The sequence below is a fragment of the Protopterus annectens genome, chromosome 6.part0 (assembly GCF_019279795.1).
Source record: "Protopterus annectens isolate FY-2018-M chromosome 6.part0, PAN1.0, whole genome shotgun sequence".
NCBI classification, from domain to species: domain Eukaryota; kingdom Metazoa; phylum Chordata; order Ceratodontiformes; family Protopteridae; genus Protopterus; species Protopterus annectens.
Window position 1 is genome coordinate 1,919,603,739 of NC_056737.1, and position 21,992 is coordinate 1,919,625,730.

Below are 21,992 nucleotides of genomic sequence, written 5' to 3' on the forward strand. Positions count from 1 at the left end.
CAAGAGAAGTGGGAATACATTTGCATGGTAACCAAGTATGCAATAAAGTCTGGAAGGTTTACGATTTTTTGCTTGGAACTGTTTCATAGTTACTTTTATACCTCAAGCTGACACAGACGTTTTCCATACTTAGACAGCAAATGATGGGGGTGTGATAGGCAAGACAAGTAATTTGGAACATATTTTATGGGAATGTAACAAATCGTCAGATTTCAAAAATTCCCTTCTGAGTACTTTGTCAGAAATGTTGGGGGAGCAGATGGTTGCAACTATGGAAATTATTCTTTTGAGCTGTGACAGTGGATCTGAATTGCCCAAACATAGTAAGGCATTACAAACTTTAATGCTGTCTGCCAAATAAAGCAAGTACTTGAAAATGGAAATCAATATTTAAACCAACTGTAACTGAAATACTGAATATTGCAAATGAGATGAAAAATGGTGGCAGAATCTTTATAAAAGGAATGCAGCAAATTACATAGAAATATGGAATTTTTGGGAACACCTCATGCAGAATAATGTTCATAGGTGTGTACTAGGCTAATGGCCCTGGAGCCTTTACAAGCCTAGCCCATAGAAGTGCCCTGGCCCTTGTTTCAAGAACAAGAGTGAGGTTTAAGGGGAAGGCATGAACTGAGCAATGTCTTTAAACAATTGCTGCAATACAGGAGTACATTTCCTGTAAGTTCCAGATTTTGCTAATGGACTTGAAATATCTTTTGCATCCCAAGCCATATCAAGTAATATTTCCCTTGCTGAAAGATTTTACAGTGACATTGCTAACCCACGGGACTGTATCTAGGAGTGAAATGGTGATGACTAACCTTAGCAAGGGGTCTGAAAATACTAGGAACAGTAAAATGTCACACTTTTTGGAGTCCTACGATCAAATACTTCACATTTTCTAAGCACATCTGCTGTGTGGAAACAGACTGAACATTAGGATCCAACTGTATTGTATCAACTTCAATCACTTAGCATCAAGTCAAGCAACGCAAATCATAATCACAAGTATCCATACTACAACCACATTCATGTTTGTGATGAATAAAAGGAGCAAAGTATGTTCAAAGGTTCACTGTAAAATATTACAGTATTACCGTCTCAAAATTTAGTAGTGAATCAACAGCTTTGGACTTGGCCGCATTGTCAAGGGTATTCATTTCTCTCCTGTATTTTGTTCTCCACTCTGTTATTATTATAGTTAATGCTGTTGGAATAAAAAAAGAGAAGAGAGTCAGAGATGTCACGGTGTAAATGAGATGAACTCTGCACACCTCTAAACAAATGCACACATTGCTTTTCACACTTATTACCTACGCACCTTCAGAATGCATTCAGGTGCAATGCATGCACCACCAGCCCTACGAAAAAAGCTTCACATATGACTCAAGAAAACACAGTCACAAGCACCACCTGTACATTGTTACTGAAGACAAACTTGTGGCAGCATAAGTATTTGCTTTTATTCACACTCAATTACTTGTCAGGCCTTTTTTTTCACAGCATAAGTCCCCCTGATGCATTTGCAGCTTCTGTCATTTGCACTGTGGTACACTCTGCAATGTTGTGTACCCAAGACACAAAAGATACTGCCCTATGCCACCTATTTCCTCTACCAAGAGACTCGAGATACAGAACATTGACAAACATAACCTGCTTCCTGAAACATTCTTCCTGATTCACACACAAGAAGAAATCCTTGCAACACTGTTATCTACCATCCGTACCCTAGTTAAGTCTTCCATAAGAGCTAAACAAACATCCTTTACCTACAAAACTTTTTGCACCGTTTATAAATCTTCCACATCCTACTTCCTCCCTCTCAACTAAGCCCTCTTTCCTAGTCTCATTTTACAAATATATCAGACTTAAACTTGCAGTCAGTTCACAAACGGTAATAAAAATTTCAAAATGTTCCATTACCATCTTCATGTATTATGACATTTTTCCTTGTATTGTTAGTATTACTGTTTAAGTCATGCTGTCAAATTTTCAATGCCCACACCATTCATCTTCTTTATCATTATTCTGAATGTTTTGGCCCCAAATATGCCATTTCCTTTTATGCACTTTACTTCCTCTCTCCTTTAAAGGTATGCTCAACCAAAAGTTCACTACTTTTTTTCTTAGAGTAACCAGATATTTGGTGAGACAACGCCTTAAAAGAACACGTGATCAGCATGGGGGGAGTACACATGAACTAAAACTGTTAAAATTATAAAATAAAACAGGATTCTGGATTAAGAACAAGATGAAACTGTGGTACAAAAGATTGCTGAATTCAAAGTGGTACAAGTTTTAGCTACAGCTAATATTTTTAAGACATTTACTGAAGGGGAGTAGGGAAAGAAAAAATATGAAAACATAATGGAATAGTGAAACTGATGACGTTGAAACAATAAAACCATTTATAGGAGAATGTGACAAACTAATGAATGTTATGGACTGATCCAGAGGAAGAATCGGAGCAAGAAGAAAGACAAATGGAAGATAAGAACTACTAGTGAAAGGATGAATGACAAGAAATGGAAGCTTAAGATGCTTAAAAAATATTTAAAAAGAAAAGAATAAGCTTCAGAGTATTAACTCTGAATGCAAACAATATCAAGACTACTGTTAGAAATCTAACAGTGTTGCACTGTCTAAAAAAAAGACACCGACACGTGATGGTAAGCAGATGTCAATTATGTGAATCAAGTGGGGACAGAAGCTTGTAGCAATATGGAATGGATTGGAGAACTAATATGGTCTTTAGGGAGAAATGTTCTGGGGTTGTGGTATCTATCCAAAAGGGGTCTGGAATTAAATTAAACTATTCTGTGGTTAATACTTACATGAATTCTTTATTTGTAATTTTATGTATGAAGACACTATGATCAATGCTTTATGCATGGTGTACAACTAATAAACAGATCATAAATGTTTTGAAAACTTAGAAAAGTAACGATTGTTGAAGGTGGTAATTACTTGCGGAGGCTGACTAACTGTTTAGAAGGTAAATACAATAGGAAGACAGGATAAGTAATAAGCTAACGAGAAATATAGAGAGACTGAATTAGCAATACTGCCCAAAAAGACACATGACAGCAAATGGGTTGCTACTATGAAGATCGATCTTTTTGTACACTATTATTTTAGGAAGCAAGACAGGATGGAATAAGAAAAGAGAATAACTACAGGATAGGTAAAGGGGTGCAAAGGGTGGATGCTGATTTTACATATGAGAAAGAGGAAGGTGATATTTAAAAAACTCAAACAAGCATGTCAAATTTTAAGAGGCTTATGAGATTTACTGTAGAAAGATTATAAAGAAAAATCAAATGGAATAAGTTTCAGAAGAAAAACAATAATTATGACACATTAAAATTAAAGGAGACAAATGGATCAATTTGAATGCTGTAATGAAGGGTAATAAATTACATGCTTATTTGTTAATCAGGGTACACACTACTCCACCTGGACATTTTTCAGGTTCAGCCTAGGGACATTGTCAGGTTATGATGCCTTGCTTAGTCACATAATAAGCAAACAGAGACTATGGGAATCAAATCTTGGACGTCAGGATCTGGCTCATTAACAGATGCTAGCCTTAATCATCTGCACTAGCTGCCAGAGGAATTTGCTACACAGAATATTACAGAGAAGATAAACAGATGTAAAAAAATATACAACTAAAAATGAAGGCTTGTTTAACCAAAGATTTAAAGAAAGTGAAGATAAAGTCCCAATATGCTACTGTTATCAACTACAGTACAGAAAGAAAGGATACACAAAGATTAAGAAATGAAAACGGACTACATTTCTTAGGGGGAAAAAAACAAAGAAATATGGAAAAATACTTATGTTTTTACATAAGGGAAAGCAAATTTAATGAAAACTAAAATGGGGGTATGAAAAAATAAGCTTTACAAGAAAATGAGGCCAGTATCAACTCAAGTCTCTTGTGTCTTTACCTCATGTCCAGTTACCCCAAACTATAGTTTGGGTTCTTCTTTTACAGAAAACAGCATGGCATTGCACATCTCCCACTGAACTCCCTGAGTACAACATTCTACTTTCCTTTTCAACTTGCAAAAGGCATGTAAAGTAACAAATACAAGTTAACTCTGCTGTATGTCTTCATTGTTATTTGGTACTGAGCTAGCAAGTCCATGTTGGCAAGGCTTGCATAACTTTAAATGGTTCTCTTTACCATTACTTATACCAAAATTACCTGCACAGACATTGTTTATCTCGGTCCTTTTCACTCCCTTCCCACCCCCGGACTCTTACATTTATTCTCTTCTTAACTCCTACAATTTAGTACATATTACCCATCCCTTAAGGAGATCAAGTGTTTCAGCTATATGGCTTCTGAATATCCATGACATTTCTTAATTTTTCTTTCCAGTCTTTACAAAATCATTCAAGCCAATAAAGCCAAACCCCACTAACTGTGGACATGCATGTTTTGGTTTTATGACCTCATCAGCACAGCATAAGTGGACTGTTTGGCTATACTTTAGAAACACAGGGTCTTTAAATCCAGCTGATGTCCATAACCAGTAAGGCTGGCCTGAATGTATCCATAAAGACAAAGTAAAAAAGCATGCACATTCAGAAGACAGTTGGGATAACTAGGGTAAAATCTAACACAAGGCCATGGCTGACCAAACAGACCAAACCGCTTATGCTGCAAAGAGATAAAGCATGGAAAGAATGGTACAAGAATAAAACAAAACACGCCTATCAAAATTTTAGATATCTCCGAATGTGTACCTTGATCCTTGTTAAATGCGACAAGAAATCATACTACAGTAATCTCCAAAAAAAGCACCAAAACAACCTCAAGCTATTTTGTCTCTCTCTAAATAAACTATTCCACTCCAACCATACCACTGCACCCTGTCTTTCTACTTTAAACAAAGAGTCCATTGCCACTCGGTTCAATGCTCATTTTATCCAGCCAGTTTTATCACTAATCAGTGACCACCTCACTTCACCCCTCCAACTTCCATCAGTTTTTGAAAAACACAGTATTTTAGTTTTCAGCCTGTCACAATGTCAACCGTAAAAAAATTACTACCAAATTAAAAGTAACAACCTCAGCTGCAGATAACCTTCCCAATGAATTCCTTAAAACAGGTGCAACAGCACTAGCCTTCCCAATCTCCATTCAAATCAGTCGGTCAATAACTGAACATCCATCTGAAAAAATCAATTATACCCCTTCACAAACGGGGTACGTCAACAAAGATAACCACAAATCTACTGCTATCCTATCACTCCTTTCTAAAATCCAACAGAAATTTACTCACTCTGTTTATGAAACATATAACCAAATAAAACCTCCTTTCCAAAACTCAGCACAGTTTCATGCCCAACCAGAGTACTACAACTGCCCCCCTCAACATTAACATAGTAAACCAATAACGAAATGACTGCAACCTTGTTTCTTCACTTTTCTTTGACCTTTCCAAAACATGTGACACAGAGTCCACCAAAAGCTCCTCTCTGAACTTGCAATACGAAGTCTCACTTACCCCACCCTCTCCTGGTTTCACAGGTCGTTATGCAATCGTAACCACAAGCAACTAAATGGCAACAAAACTTTTCAATATTTGTTGGTGTTTCCCAAGGCTCAATATATGGCCTCTTCTATTTAATATTTTTATAAATAAACTTCATAGCACTACAACACTTGCCACTGTCATACAATATGCCAGCCATTCAACCCTCATCAGCTCTAACCCATCCGTAATAAAATAACAGGAAATCACTTAAAAATCTTTCACTAAAATTAAAATATGGCTCAAACATTCTAACCTGCTGCTCAACGTTTAAAAAAAAAAAAAAAAAACTTATGCCATTTATTTCAAAACAACACACATTTCATATTAACTCAAGTAACACAAAAATAAAACCAAAAGCCAAACTAAATTTACTCACAGTCATAACAGATGATGACCACAAAATATTTCATTCCACCAAGAAAACTCACCAAAATCTTGGCTCCCTCAACAGGGCCAAACACTACCTGACAGACAAAGAAAGTATTACCTTAGTAACATACTTCCTTCCTTCTTTATTATATACTTCCCCTATTCTTACCAATTTCAACACTATGTATAAAGCTAAACTAGCTTGCTGTTATTACAAAATAGCTGCATTTGCAAACAATCAACTATATAAAACAGCACTGTCTTGCATTAAAACAAAATGTTATGAACTCCCAAGTCAGATGGCATACTTACAGCTAATCACTGCCCACAACCTATTGTACCTCTCCAGACAAATGTTCAACATTACAAAATACTCTACTGTATTATTCACCCACTAGAGACCTTCGCTCTAGCAATAAACTTTTACTATGCATCAGTAAGACATTCAACACTGCTGGAAACTCTCCCTACTCTCATTACGTGTCAAAACTCTGGACTGAAATCAACACACAGGACAGATATAAAACTTAAATAGTTTCAAAACTTTGCTTAAACAGCACCTGTTAACTGAATCAAATTCACCGGCCTGTCCAACAATATAAAACAAATGCAGCCCTCATGAACAGTCCCAGTAAAATAAAGATGCACTGGCACACTTTAGCGTTGAATGATAAAGAACCATTTTACATATTATATAGTCTCCTTTCTCCAATAGCATCATCATTTATTAAGTTAAAACAATTAATGACTAACCATAAAGCTGTTTAAAAGTGCACAGTGCTAGATTCCCTCAGAACTATTCCTTCCCTCTAGTAACTTATTTTTTAAAATCCTTGTGTATGTCTGTATTGTTTTGAACATACATTCATATTCACATGTCATATGTACATTACATTAAAACTGTAAAAATATATAGTGAATAGCTGCTTTAACATCACATTTTGTGTTTTATGTTGTCATCAACACCTTAATAAAGAAATATCCTGGATAACACTTAACTTTTTGTCCAACATGGGTTTTATAGATATGGCATCATTAAGCCCTGGGCTTTCTGATGCATTCAATTTTGTCTCCTTTTCCATTAGTTTTCTTTGTGCAAACATCTTACATTCATTATGAGCTTCACAATGTCTCCATAATGCATTATTTCCATCTTGTTTTCTTATAAATCTTATAACAGTGCTCATAAATTCTATTTTTCAAACACTGTGTGGTCATTCCTACATAATAACTTGGACATGTTTTACACTTGGCTAAATATATAACATTTCTTGTTCTACAATTCCCCTTACAAAAGGTGATATTAGTCTTGTGAATATTGTCCAGAATTATACTTGTTATAATAGAATTTATGAGCACTGTTATAAGATAAGAAAACAAGATGGAAATAATGCATTATACTAGAACACATACTAGAGAATCCAAAATGATACCATATCTATAAAACCCATGTTGGACAAAAATGGAGCTTTTTATATATTTTTACAGTTAGTCAATAATTTTATAATGTAATGATGTGAATATGAATGTATGTTCAAAAAAAATAAGTTACTAAGGAATAGTTCTCACTGTGCACTAAACAGCTTGAAAGGAGACTATATAATATGTAATTAAGCACTTTCAAATGGTTTCTTTATTTTACTGGGACTGTGACAGCTCGTGAGGGGCTGCATTTGTTTTAAACAGCACCTGTGTCAAAGACGGCTCTTTTCTTCCTGCTTACTTGGCTAGCTTTACTCAGATTTTTCTCCAACTCTTACAGTCACTTTGCTTACCCAGTCTTTTTGTACCTTACATCTGCTTTTCATACTGCACTTATTTCCTGAACTCTTAACTTTTCCCCTTTCTCTCACACCCCACCACTAACTACAATTCCTCTTCTGTCCATTTATCTTCCTGCTCATTTATGTAACTTCTCCTTTCATATCAAATTTTTAAGCTACATTCTAATTGTCTGTGCAAATTATTACTAAACTCAAATCATCCCAGTTTCATCTTTTCCCTGCAACTATCACACTTTTCTTTAAACAAGAAACATCTTCATTAAATTATCACTTGTGACATAGGCAATCATACATGTATATACATGAAAACAAACCATACTCCCATAATCTCAACTGCAAGCATTTTGCATCACAAACCATACTGACGTAATAATCCTAGTTGCAAAACATGCACTTACAATCTACTCAAATCACTGTCAGTTAAACATTACGTAGCTCATTCAAGTCCTGTCTTCTTTTAAACTTCAATCGTCCTCTGTATGTATTGTTCCCAAATTCCCATTTTTCCTACGTAACTTGCTCCTACCTTTTTTAAAGATCCCAATTCCAGTTGTTTTACCTCTATTACTATATTCACTATTTCTAGTACAGTTTGTTTAGACATAGACTTCCATTTTCTAGTAATTTTTTTTGGAAGCCACCATAATTAGACTCATTGAGGCCTTAACTATGTCTAGGCAATTCAGATTCTGTATCATTGCTCAGAAAAATCATTTCCCTAGTTACACAACTTTGTTCACCCAGCCTCTCCAACATAGTAGTCTGCAGGGAGTCTGCCAACTCATTACACTCCCAGAAAAAAATGTACCCAATTATCTCTTTCTTCCCCATCACAACTCCATTTGCTGTCAACCTAAAGAAAAATTCTCCGAAGTCTACTTGAGGTATAAAAATAACTATGTAAACATTACCAAACAAAATTCCCAAGTCTTCTAGATTTTGTTGCATACTTGGGAGACATACATATATCCCCCATTTTTTCAGTTTATTTTTAATTAAATTTGCTAATTAAATAGAATTAGCAGCTCATTTTTGCTAATTAATTAGAATTATCTGTCTGATATACCTAATTAATTAGAATTAGCAAATTTTGAAACTAATTAGGTTAACTAGATTTTTAATTACTAATTTACTGCCGACTATCAACTTGCAACTTGTCAGTCCAAGTGTTCAACTTGGAATCAATGTAATCAATGTCAAATCATAAAAGTTAAACAGTATCTCTAACCACATGTTTAGCTAAATACTCAGCTGCACAGTGAAGTGCACTTAAAACCATAAAATAGCAAAATCATCAAATAGTAATGTTCATCAATTGGTCTCTGTTGCACTTGGCAATGACAAGCAACCCCAGTGATGTATCACTAAGTCTACTTCGCCTAGCTAAAGCAATGTAGCCAGTAGCACTGACGTTTGCAGAAGTAACAGGTATACAGTGGTACTTAATATACAACTTGTACAAGGTTGGAAATTACTCTTGGCACTCAATGTCACTCCAATAGACAAGTGGCTCCAAGTTGCTGCATGGTGATGACAAATACTATCCCAATTCTGATCCATTGTTGTTTGCTGGTGTGCTGTTTTCCATCACGTACAAAAATAGAATGTCTGGATATGAAGCTGATGGTCATTGCTGTGGTACTGGTGCATGGGTGACTTTTTCTGCAGGTAGTCTATGTTTATATGACTGACTTAGTAATTACATCACAGCCATGCTTCTTTGCTGTCACCTGGATCTGTTGTCCACCTCAATTTGAATCGTGGCTCCACAGCTGTGGCAATCAGGCAATGTGCCTGGCGAAACAGATAATCACAACCGTTTCTCCACAATGCCAAGACACCAGAGTTGACTGATGTACAATGCTGTAGTTCAATCTTCTCTATGTGTTTCTTCAAGCAATTTATTGTTGGTAGAATCTGACCACTCATCACAACAACTTCAGACTGCAGGCGAACAGTAGCCACTTCGAAAGGACTCAAGAGCTGCTCCATTTCTCGTAGTACAGCAAAGTCATTTAGTGAGAGTAATTCTGAATGGCAGAATATTGCAAACTTGCAGAAGGGTTCCTTCATGTTGCGATTCAGTCATAACAATTGCTGAAATCATTGACAGTTTTCTGTTCCATCATGTACTGTTCAAGGATGGAATTCGGATCGATGCTTCTGCCTCTAACAACTCCGTAGCTCAGCATGACTTATGAAGAGTTGACACGAAATTAGCACATTTGGCTAGGACATTGTTTATCTTTAGTGAGGCAAAGTCCGGAGTGAACTACAACTGGAAAGTGTATGCCATGCACACGTAGCACACAAGTACTGGACTGCTACCCTCTTCTTCAAGTTGTTTCCAATCAATTGGAACATATTCCACCTCTTCTCCTGCTTCAACTTTAATCACCTTCCTCCTCTTCATCTGCATCTATTACATCAAAAGGCTTCTGAAAATGTCTTCACCATGTTGGAGGCATTATCTAGGACTACTCAGACACCTGTTGTCCGACTCGTGAATTGTTTCATAACAGATTGATAAATTACGGAAATGTTTTCTGCTATAAGTGAGCCCATAAACCTCTTCATGCTCACCAGTTGGGTTTCCATCTTCTGGTTGTGTATGAATGACAGGCTTAATCCGAAATAGCCATGCATACCTCGACTGGACCATATATCAAGCTTGGGCACAGCAATACTGAGAATCGTTTATCATCTTCTCAATTGTTTTTTTATCACCTATCTGCACTGATCATGAACTTGCATTGCAAACTTTGCTCTGGTTGGAATATGATACAATGGTTGTACAACTCTCATTACAAAACAAAATCCTTCTTTTTCAACCAGACTCAAAAGAAGCAAATCTAGCATGACAAAGTTGATGAAAACATCATCGACTGTCACTCAAAATGCTTTGTGATGATGGATGAAAATATTTAGTTAGAGAACAAATACCAAACAGGTCCTGTGTGGGTTCCTCCTTTTCATGTTTTTTTCTGGCTCATAAGTGCAATACTTGCCAGGATTACACAGCTTTGAGGGACTTACAAAATTAGAAGTCACCCTTATTGGCGCCCAATCACTGGTAATTCTTTTCTTGCAGGCCTTACATGTTCCAAAAATTTGCAATTTATCATCAATTATAAAACATAGTTTAAAATCAGTTAAAAGTTGTAACATTATCCAGTAAATCTTGAACAAAGTATGCCATGTTTACAATCAAACTAAACAGGAACCGGAGGACTGAAGTTAAGCGGGGTGCAGGTAAATAGGTAAAGTGCGATTCAGAACTGAAATTGGAATGGGTTGCTGCTATGGTAAGACAGTAAGTTAATAGACTGTTAGATTACTACATTTCAATCACTGGTAAATACATAAAAACTTGTTATGCAATTTGATTTCGATTGTAAAATATATTTAATTAAGTTTCCAATTAAGACATTTTAATTAGAATTAGTTCAAAACATTTCATTTATTAGAATTAGATGGTTATTCTAATTAGAATTACTGCATTTACTAATTAGCTAATTAGCCAACATTGGTTTCTTTGTGAATTGCTTATCCGAGCTCTCTTCCCAAGCCTTTCTAACCTCCTCTGATGGACTCTTATAGTTATCATGCAATATTTTATATGATCTACTAATTGTTCTATTTTTAATGGAGGCTTCAGTTCTAGATTCTACTAAAAACTCTACCAGTCCTGGTCTTTTGCTTAGGACTCCCTATTCCTTTCTCTTTGCCTATACTCTGATATCAATCCCTGATAAGGAAAGAAATCTCTAGCCTGCAGTTCAAATAAATTCTTAGCATCTTCCCATTTTATTACCTCTCCCTCTCTAGTTACTTGCTCCCAAGTACCTTGGTTCCTTTGACAGTTTTCTCCAATAAATTCCAGCCCTCTCTTGCCTACTTGTCTGTATCGATAATTGCAGTCATCGCTATCTGCAAAATCTCCTTTCTCCATTTTTGTATTGGCTTACTTCTTAGAATACTTTCTGCTGCTTTATGAATATAATATTCTGTACGATTACTGTTATTCTCCTTAAGGATATGCATCCAAATTCTCTCTAGCATCCCCATTTCATCAGCACCCCTTTCCACTTTGAATTATAGGTTTCTGCTTGTGCTATGTACAGGAGCATATGCTGACCCATGTGCAAGACTAATGGGACTAAAAACATTTTAACTGCTTGTATCTTACTTTCCATATCCATATAAACAGAGCTTCCAATTTCTCAGTTTTTGTATTATCTTCTATTTAGTCTTTTCCCACATATCCTAAAGCTGCCACACTGGACAACCATCATGTTTTTAATACATTAACTGTTACTGTGTGTTATTTTTCTATTCAATAATTAGATAATTTATGTTAATTTCTCTCATTTTTTTTTTTTGTGTTAAATGCTATGTTCATGTAAGAAATGTTTAAAAATCATGTAGATGTTTTTACCCAACAATTGTGTGTGTGTATACATAATGTGTAATTTAATGTAAAACATTTCTCCGCAGGCCTCTGCTAAAAATGGGTTTTACCCAGTCAGACTTTTCCCAGTCAACAGAAATAATATTAGTAATAATAATAATAGTAAGTATACGTAAAGAGGTTTTAAAGAAGGTTCACGCTAAAGGAGTTTCAGGGCAGACGGTTTTACTTATTCAGTTTATAAGCATGCAGGTGAAGAGCAGTTAAAAGCACTTAAGGTTCTACAAGGAACGGTGGAAGTGGAAAAGACAGTTTTCAGTTGATCAGCTGCAAATTTTTATGGCAGGAGCAGCAGAATGACAATATTAAGAACCGGAGAACATCAGCGTGCACAAATAAGATTATAAAATATTAGTAAAGGTTATTCAATTCAGATATTTTTTCAGGAGGAAATAGTATTGACAAAAGTTTAAGGAATAGTTTAAGGAAAAATAATTCAAAATGATACTCATTTTGAGAGGAAAAGTTCAAGAGACATTCTTTTCAAAGTAATGTTGGTGGCATGAAGGTGTAACCAAAGCATCTGGAAATGTTTCTTGCAAATTAATACTTGAAATGTTAGTCATGGGCTGGGAGAAAAATCTGCAAGTTTTATAAAAAAAAAAAAAAAAAATGTGAAAATGATTTTATTATCCTATGTATTAATATACATCTACAAGAAAAAAATGAAAAATAAATGGATTAATGCAGTGGTAGGCAATAAGCCTATCTTTTATTTAGTTTATTAACTAATGTGGTTTCAAATGAGTTCAACAGACAGGATATGACAGGCAGTACAGGAAGGATGTAAAAATATCCATTTTATTTTCTGTTGTCGTCAGTAAAGCAAAATTATTTAAATATGTGAAAGATCTGATTTAATAGAGCAGCTAGGCTTAAATTTGAAAAAAAAGTAGGGTTTTAGTAATTCTGTAGGGAAAGGAGATGCTTTTTAAGCCAAATAAAAATGTTAAGAGTGCCACTTGGTAAAACACAAGTGATTTTGAATAAATGGAAAAGCATTATGCTTGAATTAAAATACATCACTGAAGCATGGAAATATTGGGTAAGTGCCATAGCACAGGGCATAGGTGGCTAAACCCTGACTACAGCCCAGGTGAACGGGTTTTCATTAGTAGCTTGGGTATCTGAGGTACTGACAGGGAAGGATGGCGGTGCCCGTCCTGGGGGGAAGGGTGCTGACATAAGCCCCTTCTGAAAGGGGATGGTGGTTCAGTGCTGACTCACACTGCATGCCCCACTCACGGGGTGGTAAAAGGCATGTGCAGGGACAGGGTAAAGTTAGCAAGAAAACTCTCTCCAGCAGTAGTATGATGCTGTCTCAAAGTCCTCAATCTCCTAATCAGGCCTCGACAAGGGTCAGGGTACAGCCCTTGCAGATGCAATGGACAGCGATAGGAACTGGAGTCAACGGATAGACAGCTAGGGGTAGCCAAAAATTGGGTGAAAAAAGTACGGAAATGTTAGACACTGCCTTTAAAAAGAAAATTAATCTGATTAACTTACTTTTATTGAATACATTTTTATGATTAAGTCAGTATGCCGAGTAAAGCAATTTATTCTGTATATACTTTTCCCTTTCCAGAAATTCAAGTGATCATAGCCTTAACACAACAAAAAAAAAAAAACGCTGAATGCCAAAAACTCCCCACCAACTCTGACTGCCAGAAAGGCCTGAAAATACACTATCTGATTAACTTAGATTGACTAGACTCCTATACATGTATCAGACTGCCCTCATAGGACTTTCACTGTTTCTTTAATGAATTACTACCTATTTAAAATAAACTGCATCCACTGAGAACTACAAAGCTAATGTCTCAGAGTACTAGGGTTAACACAAAGCTTCAAAACTCAAAATACAAGGACTATGCATGACATGAATGGAAGCTAGACCCACTCGATCGATACCAACACACATACTCTATACAAGAGTATAAAGAAATTATCATTAAAGAAAAAAATTATGGCAAAAATCAGGAATAGTATTTCCCATAAAGATAAAAACTCATCAAACTAAACAGGCAACTAAGAGGGCTAATTAAGTCAAACAAACTCAATTTTGAGGTTAAGATAGCCTCCCATGTAAAACATAACCATAAGGCCTTCTTCAGCTTTGTCAGAAAGCTCAAGGACGGTACAGAGCAATTTCATGAACTGGTGGATAATGGTACCATATTCAGTGAGCCAGTGATATTGCGAACCTGTTAGCTGACAAATTCATTGCCAGCTTTATCCCCATTCCATTTCTAAAAATATCCTCAAACATAACCCCTCCAAATACAACTCGGAAGCATATACTGTTTTCACTTAAAACCAAGAACATGGCCTCAGTGGGTCCTGATAATGTCCCAGGATCTCTATTGAACAGTCTAAAAAAAGAAGTTATGCACTTTCCATAACGTTCCATGTGTGCTGTGCATCTCATCCGTCATTCTCACTCATAGGTCGGATCTCATCCATCGGATCCATCTCAGTCATTTCAAAAGCTCGAGGTCTTCAGCAAAGCTCGTGGGCAAACGTCTTTACCTACAATGCAACCCCCAAGCCTCCTCAAATCTTGTTTCATAGTTTCATAGTTTAGTACTAGGCTATCTGCTCTGGGGCATTTGTAAGCCTAGCCATAGTGATGTGGCTTTTGCCACCCCATGAAATGGTACAAAAATGTACAGAATAAATTTAGAATACTGTGCCTCTGTCTAGTAGTGACACAATGAAGGTCCCCTTATATAATAGAATTAGTTTACTGTGCCCCTGTCTAGCAGTGACACAGATGTGATCCCTGGGGTAAACTTACGATCTCCCATCCACTCATCAAGATTTCTCTTGAACAGAGTCAGTGAGGGGCTCTGCCTAATATGAACTGGGATCTTGTTCCAAAGCATGGGAAGCCTCTGGGTTATGAATCTATCCCTTCAGCATGTCCTATTCATACTTGTGCCGAGGTTTAAGTCTTTAGCTCTCGTGGTCCTGATGGATTTGGATTTTTTGAGGTGGAGCATGTCCATCAGGTTCTGATTGGACATGGCCTTGTACGTCAGGCAGAGATCACCTCTGAGCAGGCGGTATGCTACTGAATAGAGCTGAAGTTTCTTTAGTCTGGCAGAATAAGACATATGTTGGAGACCCTTGATCCTCTTGGTGAGGTACTTTTGTGGTCTCTCCAGCTGCTGCAAATGCCGGGTGAGGTACATACCAAATGGGGCATTGTACTCAATCATGGGTCTGATGAGGGAGGAGTATAGGGGTACAATGACATCCTTGGATCTGGATGTGAATCCCTTCATGATGAGGTGTGCAAGGTAGAATGTTTTTCTAACCACTTTGGCAACGTGGGTGTCAAATGAGAGGTCGCTGTCGACTTGGGTCCCTAGGTCTCTGATTACTTTTTCCGTACTCAGTGGGTTGCTGTCTATGTGATAATTTGTGGGTACTTTGTTTTTCCCAAAGGGGATGACTATACATTTTTTGGCATTTAGTTTAAGGCCGTGACTCCGGCACCAGTTTCCATTTCTGTGAGGCCTTTTTGTAGGATGTATGTGTCCGCTGGTGTATTGACTATGGCGCCTAGTTTGCAGTCATCTGCGAACTTTGTCAGCCATAACCCTCCCATGTTTGCTTTAACATCTGAGAAATAAATGCCGAACAAGAGGGGTCCCAGGACAGATCCCTGTGGGACACCACTTGTGACTGGCTTTGAGTCTGACAGCGATTTTAACTTTATGGGTTCTGTCCTTTAGCCAGTTTGCAACCCATCTAGTGACATAAGGGTTTACGTTTAAGCTGTTGAGCTCATCTATGATGCCTGAGTGGGGTATTGTGTCGAAGGCCTTAGCCAAGTCCAGGTAGGCTGTTTGGACTGCTTTGCCCTCATCAATGGCTCTAGTGACTGTTTCGAAAAAGTCAACCAGGTTCAAAAGGCAGGATCTACCCTTTACAAAGCCGAACTGGGTGGGGTCAAGTGTCTGTAGGTCCCCTATGTCTCTGTTTATGAGTTCCATAATGATTCTTTCCATAGCTTTGCAGACCAGGCTGGTTAAGCTTATGGGGCGGTAGTTCCCAGGGTCTGTAGAGGTACCCCCTTTGTGGAGTGGGACCACTGTTGCTGCACGCCAGTGTTCAGGTACATATCCTGTAGTAAGGCTAAGGTTAAATAGCATTTTTATGTGCGGGTTTAGCTCCTCTTGGAGTTCATGTAGCACACAACCCGGGATACCGTCAGGTCCCATTGATGCTATGTTTTTAGCTTTGTTGAGGGCGGTTCTCACTTGGACATCTGAGATGACAGGGAGATTACATTCAGCTGGGATAAGTATTTCTTCTTTTGGGGGTGAGGGAGGGGAGAAATTTGCACTGAACCTGTCAGTCAGAATGTTGGCAATATCTGTGGGTTCAGTGTATTTTTTGTTGTTGTGAACTAACTCTGAGCATATCTGAGTGTTTCCATGAGTAATAAAGTATGAGGTTTTGCCCAAGTTGCTGCAGCATAGATTTTATCCAATGGTAACCAGTACTCTTACAGAGGTAACAGAAAATTTATGTATATATATATATATATATATATATATATATATATATATATATATATATATATATGTCTATATATGTCTATATATGTCTTTCTATATCTATATATATCTACATATATATATATATATATATATATATATATATATATATATATCTACATATATCAAAATATACACCAGAGGATAAATGCTGAAGCTATATGGCCCTGCAGTATCCAAATTTTGCTACAAAGTCTCCCAGGAGTACAGGCAGGGGGTGGAGTATGGAGGGAGAGTTGTGAAAATACAGGAAGAGATGGACAACACACATGGAACGTTATGGTAAGTGCATATCTTTTTTATGTGATGCCGTCAATCTTACCTTTATTCTAACTTATGGGACCATGTCCCTAGCAACCTGACTCTTGGGTGGCTCATGGGAGAATATCCCTCAGAATCACAGAACCGAAACAGGAAGGCCAAATCCACGTTGTAATGAGTAATAAAGTATGAGGTTTTTCCCAAGTTGCTGCAGCATAGATATTATCCAATGGTAACCAAGCTTGAAAGGCTACAGATGCGGCTACAGACCTTGTGGAATGAGCTTTAACATTATTTGGAAGTGCTCTATTCTTTGAATTATAAATGTAGGAAATACATATTGTAAGCCATTTAGACAAGGTATCTTTTGTGACTAGGTGACCTTTTTAATGTCAGAATAAGAGATGAAAAACTTATCTGATTTTCTAACTTCAGAAGTTCTGTTTAAGTAGAAATGTAAAGTACAGTTGTGTACACTTACCATAAATGTAGATGTTCGAGTGTATTCACTGTTGCAGTCATTACATTTGGGTAATCTTGCTGGCAGGTTGCCCTCAGCCAGCCTGAATTCCAAAGTCTTGGGTCCTGTGTTGGCTGCTGTCACCCCCTCCCTGACGTCAGGTCGTCAGGGGTATAAAAGAAGTAGCCAATGCCATTTTCTTCAGTTTTTCTTGCCCCAGATGTCAGGTGCCCCCAAAAAGGGTAGCCAAACTTTATATAAATACACCAATATAAATTTTACCTTCATCTATAAGCAAACACACCACATAGGTAGTATAAATCAGAGAAGGAAAGGTAAGATCCAAAAGAAAAAAGGGGGAAGGTGGGTGGGTAACCTGGACTGCAACAGTGAATACACTCGATCATCTACATTTATGGCAAGTGTACACAACTGTACTATGTTCTTCGTGTTTCACTGTTGCAATCACTACATTTGGGTAGAGTCCCAAAGCTATGGTTGGGGGGCTAGTACTAGACAGCAGTAGGAGCAGCTAAGAGGCCCTGCAGAACTGCAGCCGCAAAGCCTGCCCTGGATTTAGAGTAGAGTGGCAGATGATAGTGCTTTGTAAAGGTGTGCAATGAACTCCAAGAAGCTGCCTCTAAAATGTCTCTGGTTGGTACTCCCCTGAGAAAGGCTGCTGAGGTGGCTGCAGCTCTGGTGGAATGAGGCCTAATTCCCTTAGGCACTGGCTTGCCATGGTGTAAGTAGCAGAAACGAATGCAGTGTCCTAACCACTTAGAAATAGTCTGCTTTGAGATAGGCTTTCCTTGTGATCCTGCAGCATATGTCACTAGTAATTGTTCTGTCTTCCTGAAAGCTTTGGTTCTGTCCAAGTAGAATCTAAGCTGTCTGTGTATGTCCAAAGAATGCAGAATTCTCTCCCCCTTGTTCTGTGGATTTGGGTAAAAGGTAGGCAGATGGATGGCTTGGTTAAGCACCACAGTGGACACTACTTTAGGCATAAATGTTGGTTTTGTCCACAGGGAGACCCTGTCTGGATGAAAAATTATGAAAGATTCCACAGCCATGAGTGCCTGTAGCCCTGAAACTCGTCTTGCAGAAGTAACTGCTAAGAGCAGCGCTGTTTTCCAAGATAAAAACTTCATGTCAGCAGTAGCCGCTGGCTCAAAAGGAGGTAGGGTGAGTCTTTCCAAGACATAGTTGAGGTCTCATGCAGATATTGGTAGTCTCCTTCGGGGCCTTAAATTTTTGGCTCCTCTGAAGTACTGCCTTAATAAAGGCTGAAAAAAAAGTGGTGGCTCTGTATTGTAATGAGCCAAAATGGCAGAGACATGAATTTTAATTGATGAAAAAGATAGGCCGTTGTCCAGCATCTCAGTTAAGTATTGCAAAATCTGAGGAATATTTGGTACCGCTGTATCGGTTCCTTGTGCCTGGTTCCAGGCACAGAATCTCTTCCATTTTCCAGCATAAGACTCTCTAGTGCTAGGCCTTCTGGCTTCCAGAATGACATCCATTACAGCTTTACTGAGAGGTGTTTTATGTATGACTACATTATCCGCCATGCTGCCAAGTTTAATGTCCTGAGTTGGCTGTGCATGATCTGACTGTTTTGCTGGGACAGTAGTCGAGGTATTTGAGGTAAGGGCCAAGCTGGGTATAGAGATAAGTTCTTTAGTATTGGATACCAGTACAGGCGTGGCCAGTCTGGGGCAATCAGTATCATCGACTTCTCCTGTCTGACCTTTAGTAGCACCTTGGGGAGTAGAGGCAGTGGAGGAAAGGCATATACTGATCGGTTTTTCCAGTTGAAAGATAGGGCGTCCACTTTCCATGCTTGTCTGTGATAAGTCCTTAAGCAGAATCTTTTTAGTTGGTAATTGAGAGGGGAGGCAAATAGATCTATGTCCGGGCATCCCCATGTCCTTGTTATCATGCTGAAGACTTGTGGCTCCAGTTTCCACTCGTGTGGATTCTGCTTAGTTCGTCTGCCAGAGTATTTTCCTTTCTTGGCAGGAATTGTGCCTGCAGATGCACTTGGTAAGTCAAAGCTGTGTCCCACAAGGCCATGGCTAGTCTGCAAAGGGGGTATGAATGTGTGCCCCCTGCTTGTTTATATACCACATGACCGTGGTGTTGTCTGTCTATCAGTAGTTGTCCCGGATGAAGTTGGTCCTTGAAGGCTGTCAGGGCATTTTGCACAGCTAACATCTCTATTTGATTCATATGTAGATGCATTTGGTTTGAGAAACATGTGCCCTGAATGCCTCTTCCTGCCATGTGGGCTCCCCAGGTATAGTCTGATGCATCCGTTGTTACTGTCTGCCTGGAAGGAGGTAATGTGAATGGCTGTCCCTTGTTCTGGTGACCAGCCTTTGCCCACCATCGAAATTCCTGTTGCAGGCAGGAGATGAGAATAATGACTGTTTCCAGGCTGTGTGAATGTTGAGTCCAAACACTTTTTAGGTACCACTGAAGTTTCCTTATATACAGTCTTGCATATGGAATTAGTAGGATGCAGGATGCCATGAAGCCCAAAGCCTGCAGAATTTTTCTTGCAGATAACTGGGTCTTTGTTGCCAACATTTTGAAATAGGTAGTCAGTTGCCTTTGTTTGTCTGGCGTGAGATAAGCCATCTGGGCAGTTGTATTCAAGCTTGCACCCAGGAATGTAATCTCTTGTGAGGGTACTAGTTTTGATTTCTTTTTGCTGACTGTGTACCCTAGGCATGTTAGAAGTCTTTTCACGAACGCCAGATGTTGAAGAAGAATGTCCTTGTTCTCTGCTTGAATGAGACAGTCGTCCAAGTAAGGGTATATTTGTATTTCTCTTTGACTGCAGAATGCAATTACTGGTGCCAGGCACTTTGTAAAGACCCTGGGCAGAGTAGATAAGCCAAAGAGCAGTGCAGAAAATTGGTAATGCATTGAACCTGCTTTGAATCTGAGGTATCTTCTGCATGGTTGTCTGATTGGAACATGCAGGTATGCCTCTTTTAGGTCCAAAGTCACAAGCCAAGCATTCTTGCCCAGCATGGGCAGAAGCTGTTACCAGGTCAACATTTTGAATTTTGGAATATCCAGGAAAGTGTTCAGAATAGATAGGTCCAGTATTGGCCTCCAGGCCTTGTCCTTTCTGGGTACCAAGAACAGTCTTGAGTAAAACCTTGTCCCTGCTCTTGCTCTGGTACTTGTTGAATGGCCCCCATGTCCATGAGGGATGAGACTTGTTTTTGTGCCTCTGCCCATTGATTTTTTGGCAATTCTAGCACGCCGTTTGCCTTTGGCAGAGTATGGAAATGGAACTTGTAGCCTTGTGACACTGTTTAGAACCCACTTGCCCTGGGTTATGATGTGCCAATTTTGAGCAAAAAGTGCTAGCTTTCCCCCTAAGGGTGCTGCCAGAAGATAAGTGCTTGGTGCAGGCAGGGGGGAAGTCATTGAGGCTGTTTTCTGTATGTTTGTGATCTATCTTCGCCAGCTTTGGAGGTAGAAGCACCCCATTGCTTGGGTCTGTAAGAACCTTGCACCTGGGATCTGCCCCTAGGGCGTCTGGGTCTGCCGCTTTGAGGTCTGACACAGGAAAGGACCAATTTTTTGTAGGCCAGTGTCTACTAAACCTAGGTGGCTGTACTTGTAAAAAAATCTTTGACAGTTTACATAGATTTAGCTTTGTCCTCCATTTTTTTCAACACCTCTTCTGCCTTAACACCAAGCAAAGTATCATGCTGTAAAGGTGCATCTAGTAATTTAACTTTAACATGATCAGGCAGATTTTGTTCCTTTAACCAAGCATGCCTCCTAATTACAGAACCCGTAGCTGTGGCCCTGCAGGAGGCCTCCAAAGACTCAAAAAACACATTGCAAAGTATGCTTTCCAACTTGTTCTGCTGAATACAATAAATTGTGCATTTCCTTGTTTTCTGCACATTCAGTATATAGCAACATTTTCTGTTTAAGCATTCCCATGACATGTTGCTGATACTTAAGCATATGAAATTGACAGTTTAAGGCCCTTACAGCCAAAGTTGCAGATGTGTAAACATTTTTTCCTCATCTATCCAGTGCCCTTGAATCTCTGTCAGAGGGGGTTGGGTTTTTTTGCCATGGAAGCCTTAACTCCCTTTGGACCCTGTGAAATAGTTTCTGGGGGTCAGCAGCAGGGTTTCTAAAAATAAATTTGTGTGAGTCAGGAGCCCTGCGATATCTGTCAGGCTTAACAGGGGCTGGGGGTAAGGAGCCATGTGTCAGACTAGACTCCGAAAACACATCATCTACAATGTCTAACACAGGTGGAATGGCTAGAGGCCTGTGTTGAGGTAGTAAAAGAAAATCCCTGAGCCTCTTTTTAGATTCTGAAAAATCTTGGCTCTCCCATTGAAAATGCTCCCTCATGGTATGCAAGGTTTCCCCAAAGGAATAGTCCTCAGGAGGAGATGCTGACGGAATAGATTCTTCAGCATCAGAATCCTCATAGGGGGGAAGAGAATATCCCTGAAGGCCTGTCCACGTGGCTCTTGA

The 21,992-nt window shown here is 38.6% G+C and overlaps 1 protein-coding gene across 1 annotated transcript in view; it reads right to left on the reverse strand.

The window, feature by feature from the left end:
• Positions 1–21,992, reverse strand: part of ABCB6 (ATP binding cassette subfamily B member 6 (Langereis blood group)) — a 1,916,984-nt gene that overhangs the window by 1,276,722 nt on the left and 618,270 nt on the right. The window contains exon 8 of the mRNA XM_044075230.1: positions 1,101–1,210. Coding sequence (XP_043931165.1) covers positions 1,101–1,210 — 110 coding nt within the window. The remainder of the gene's footprint in view (positions 1–1,100; positions 1,211–21,992) is intronic.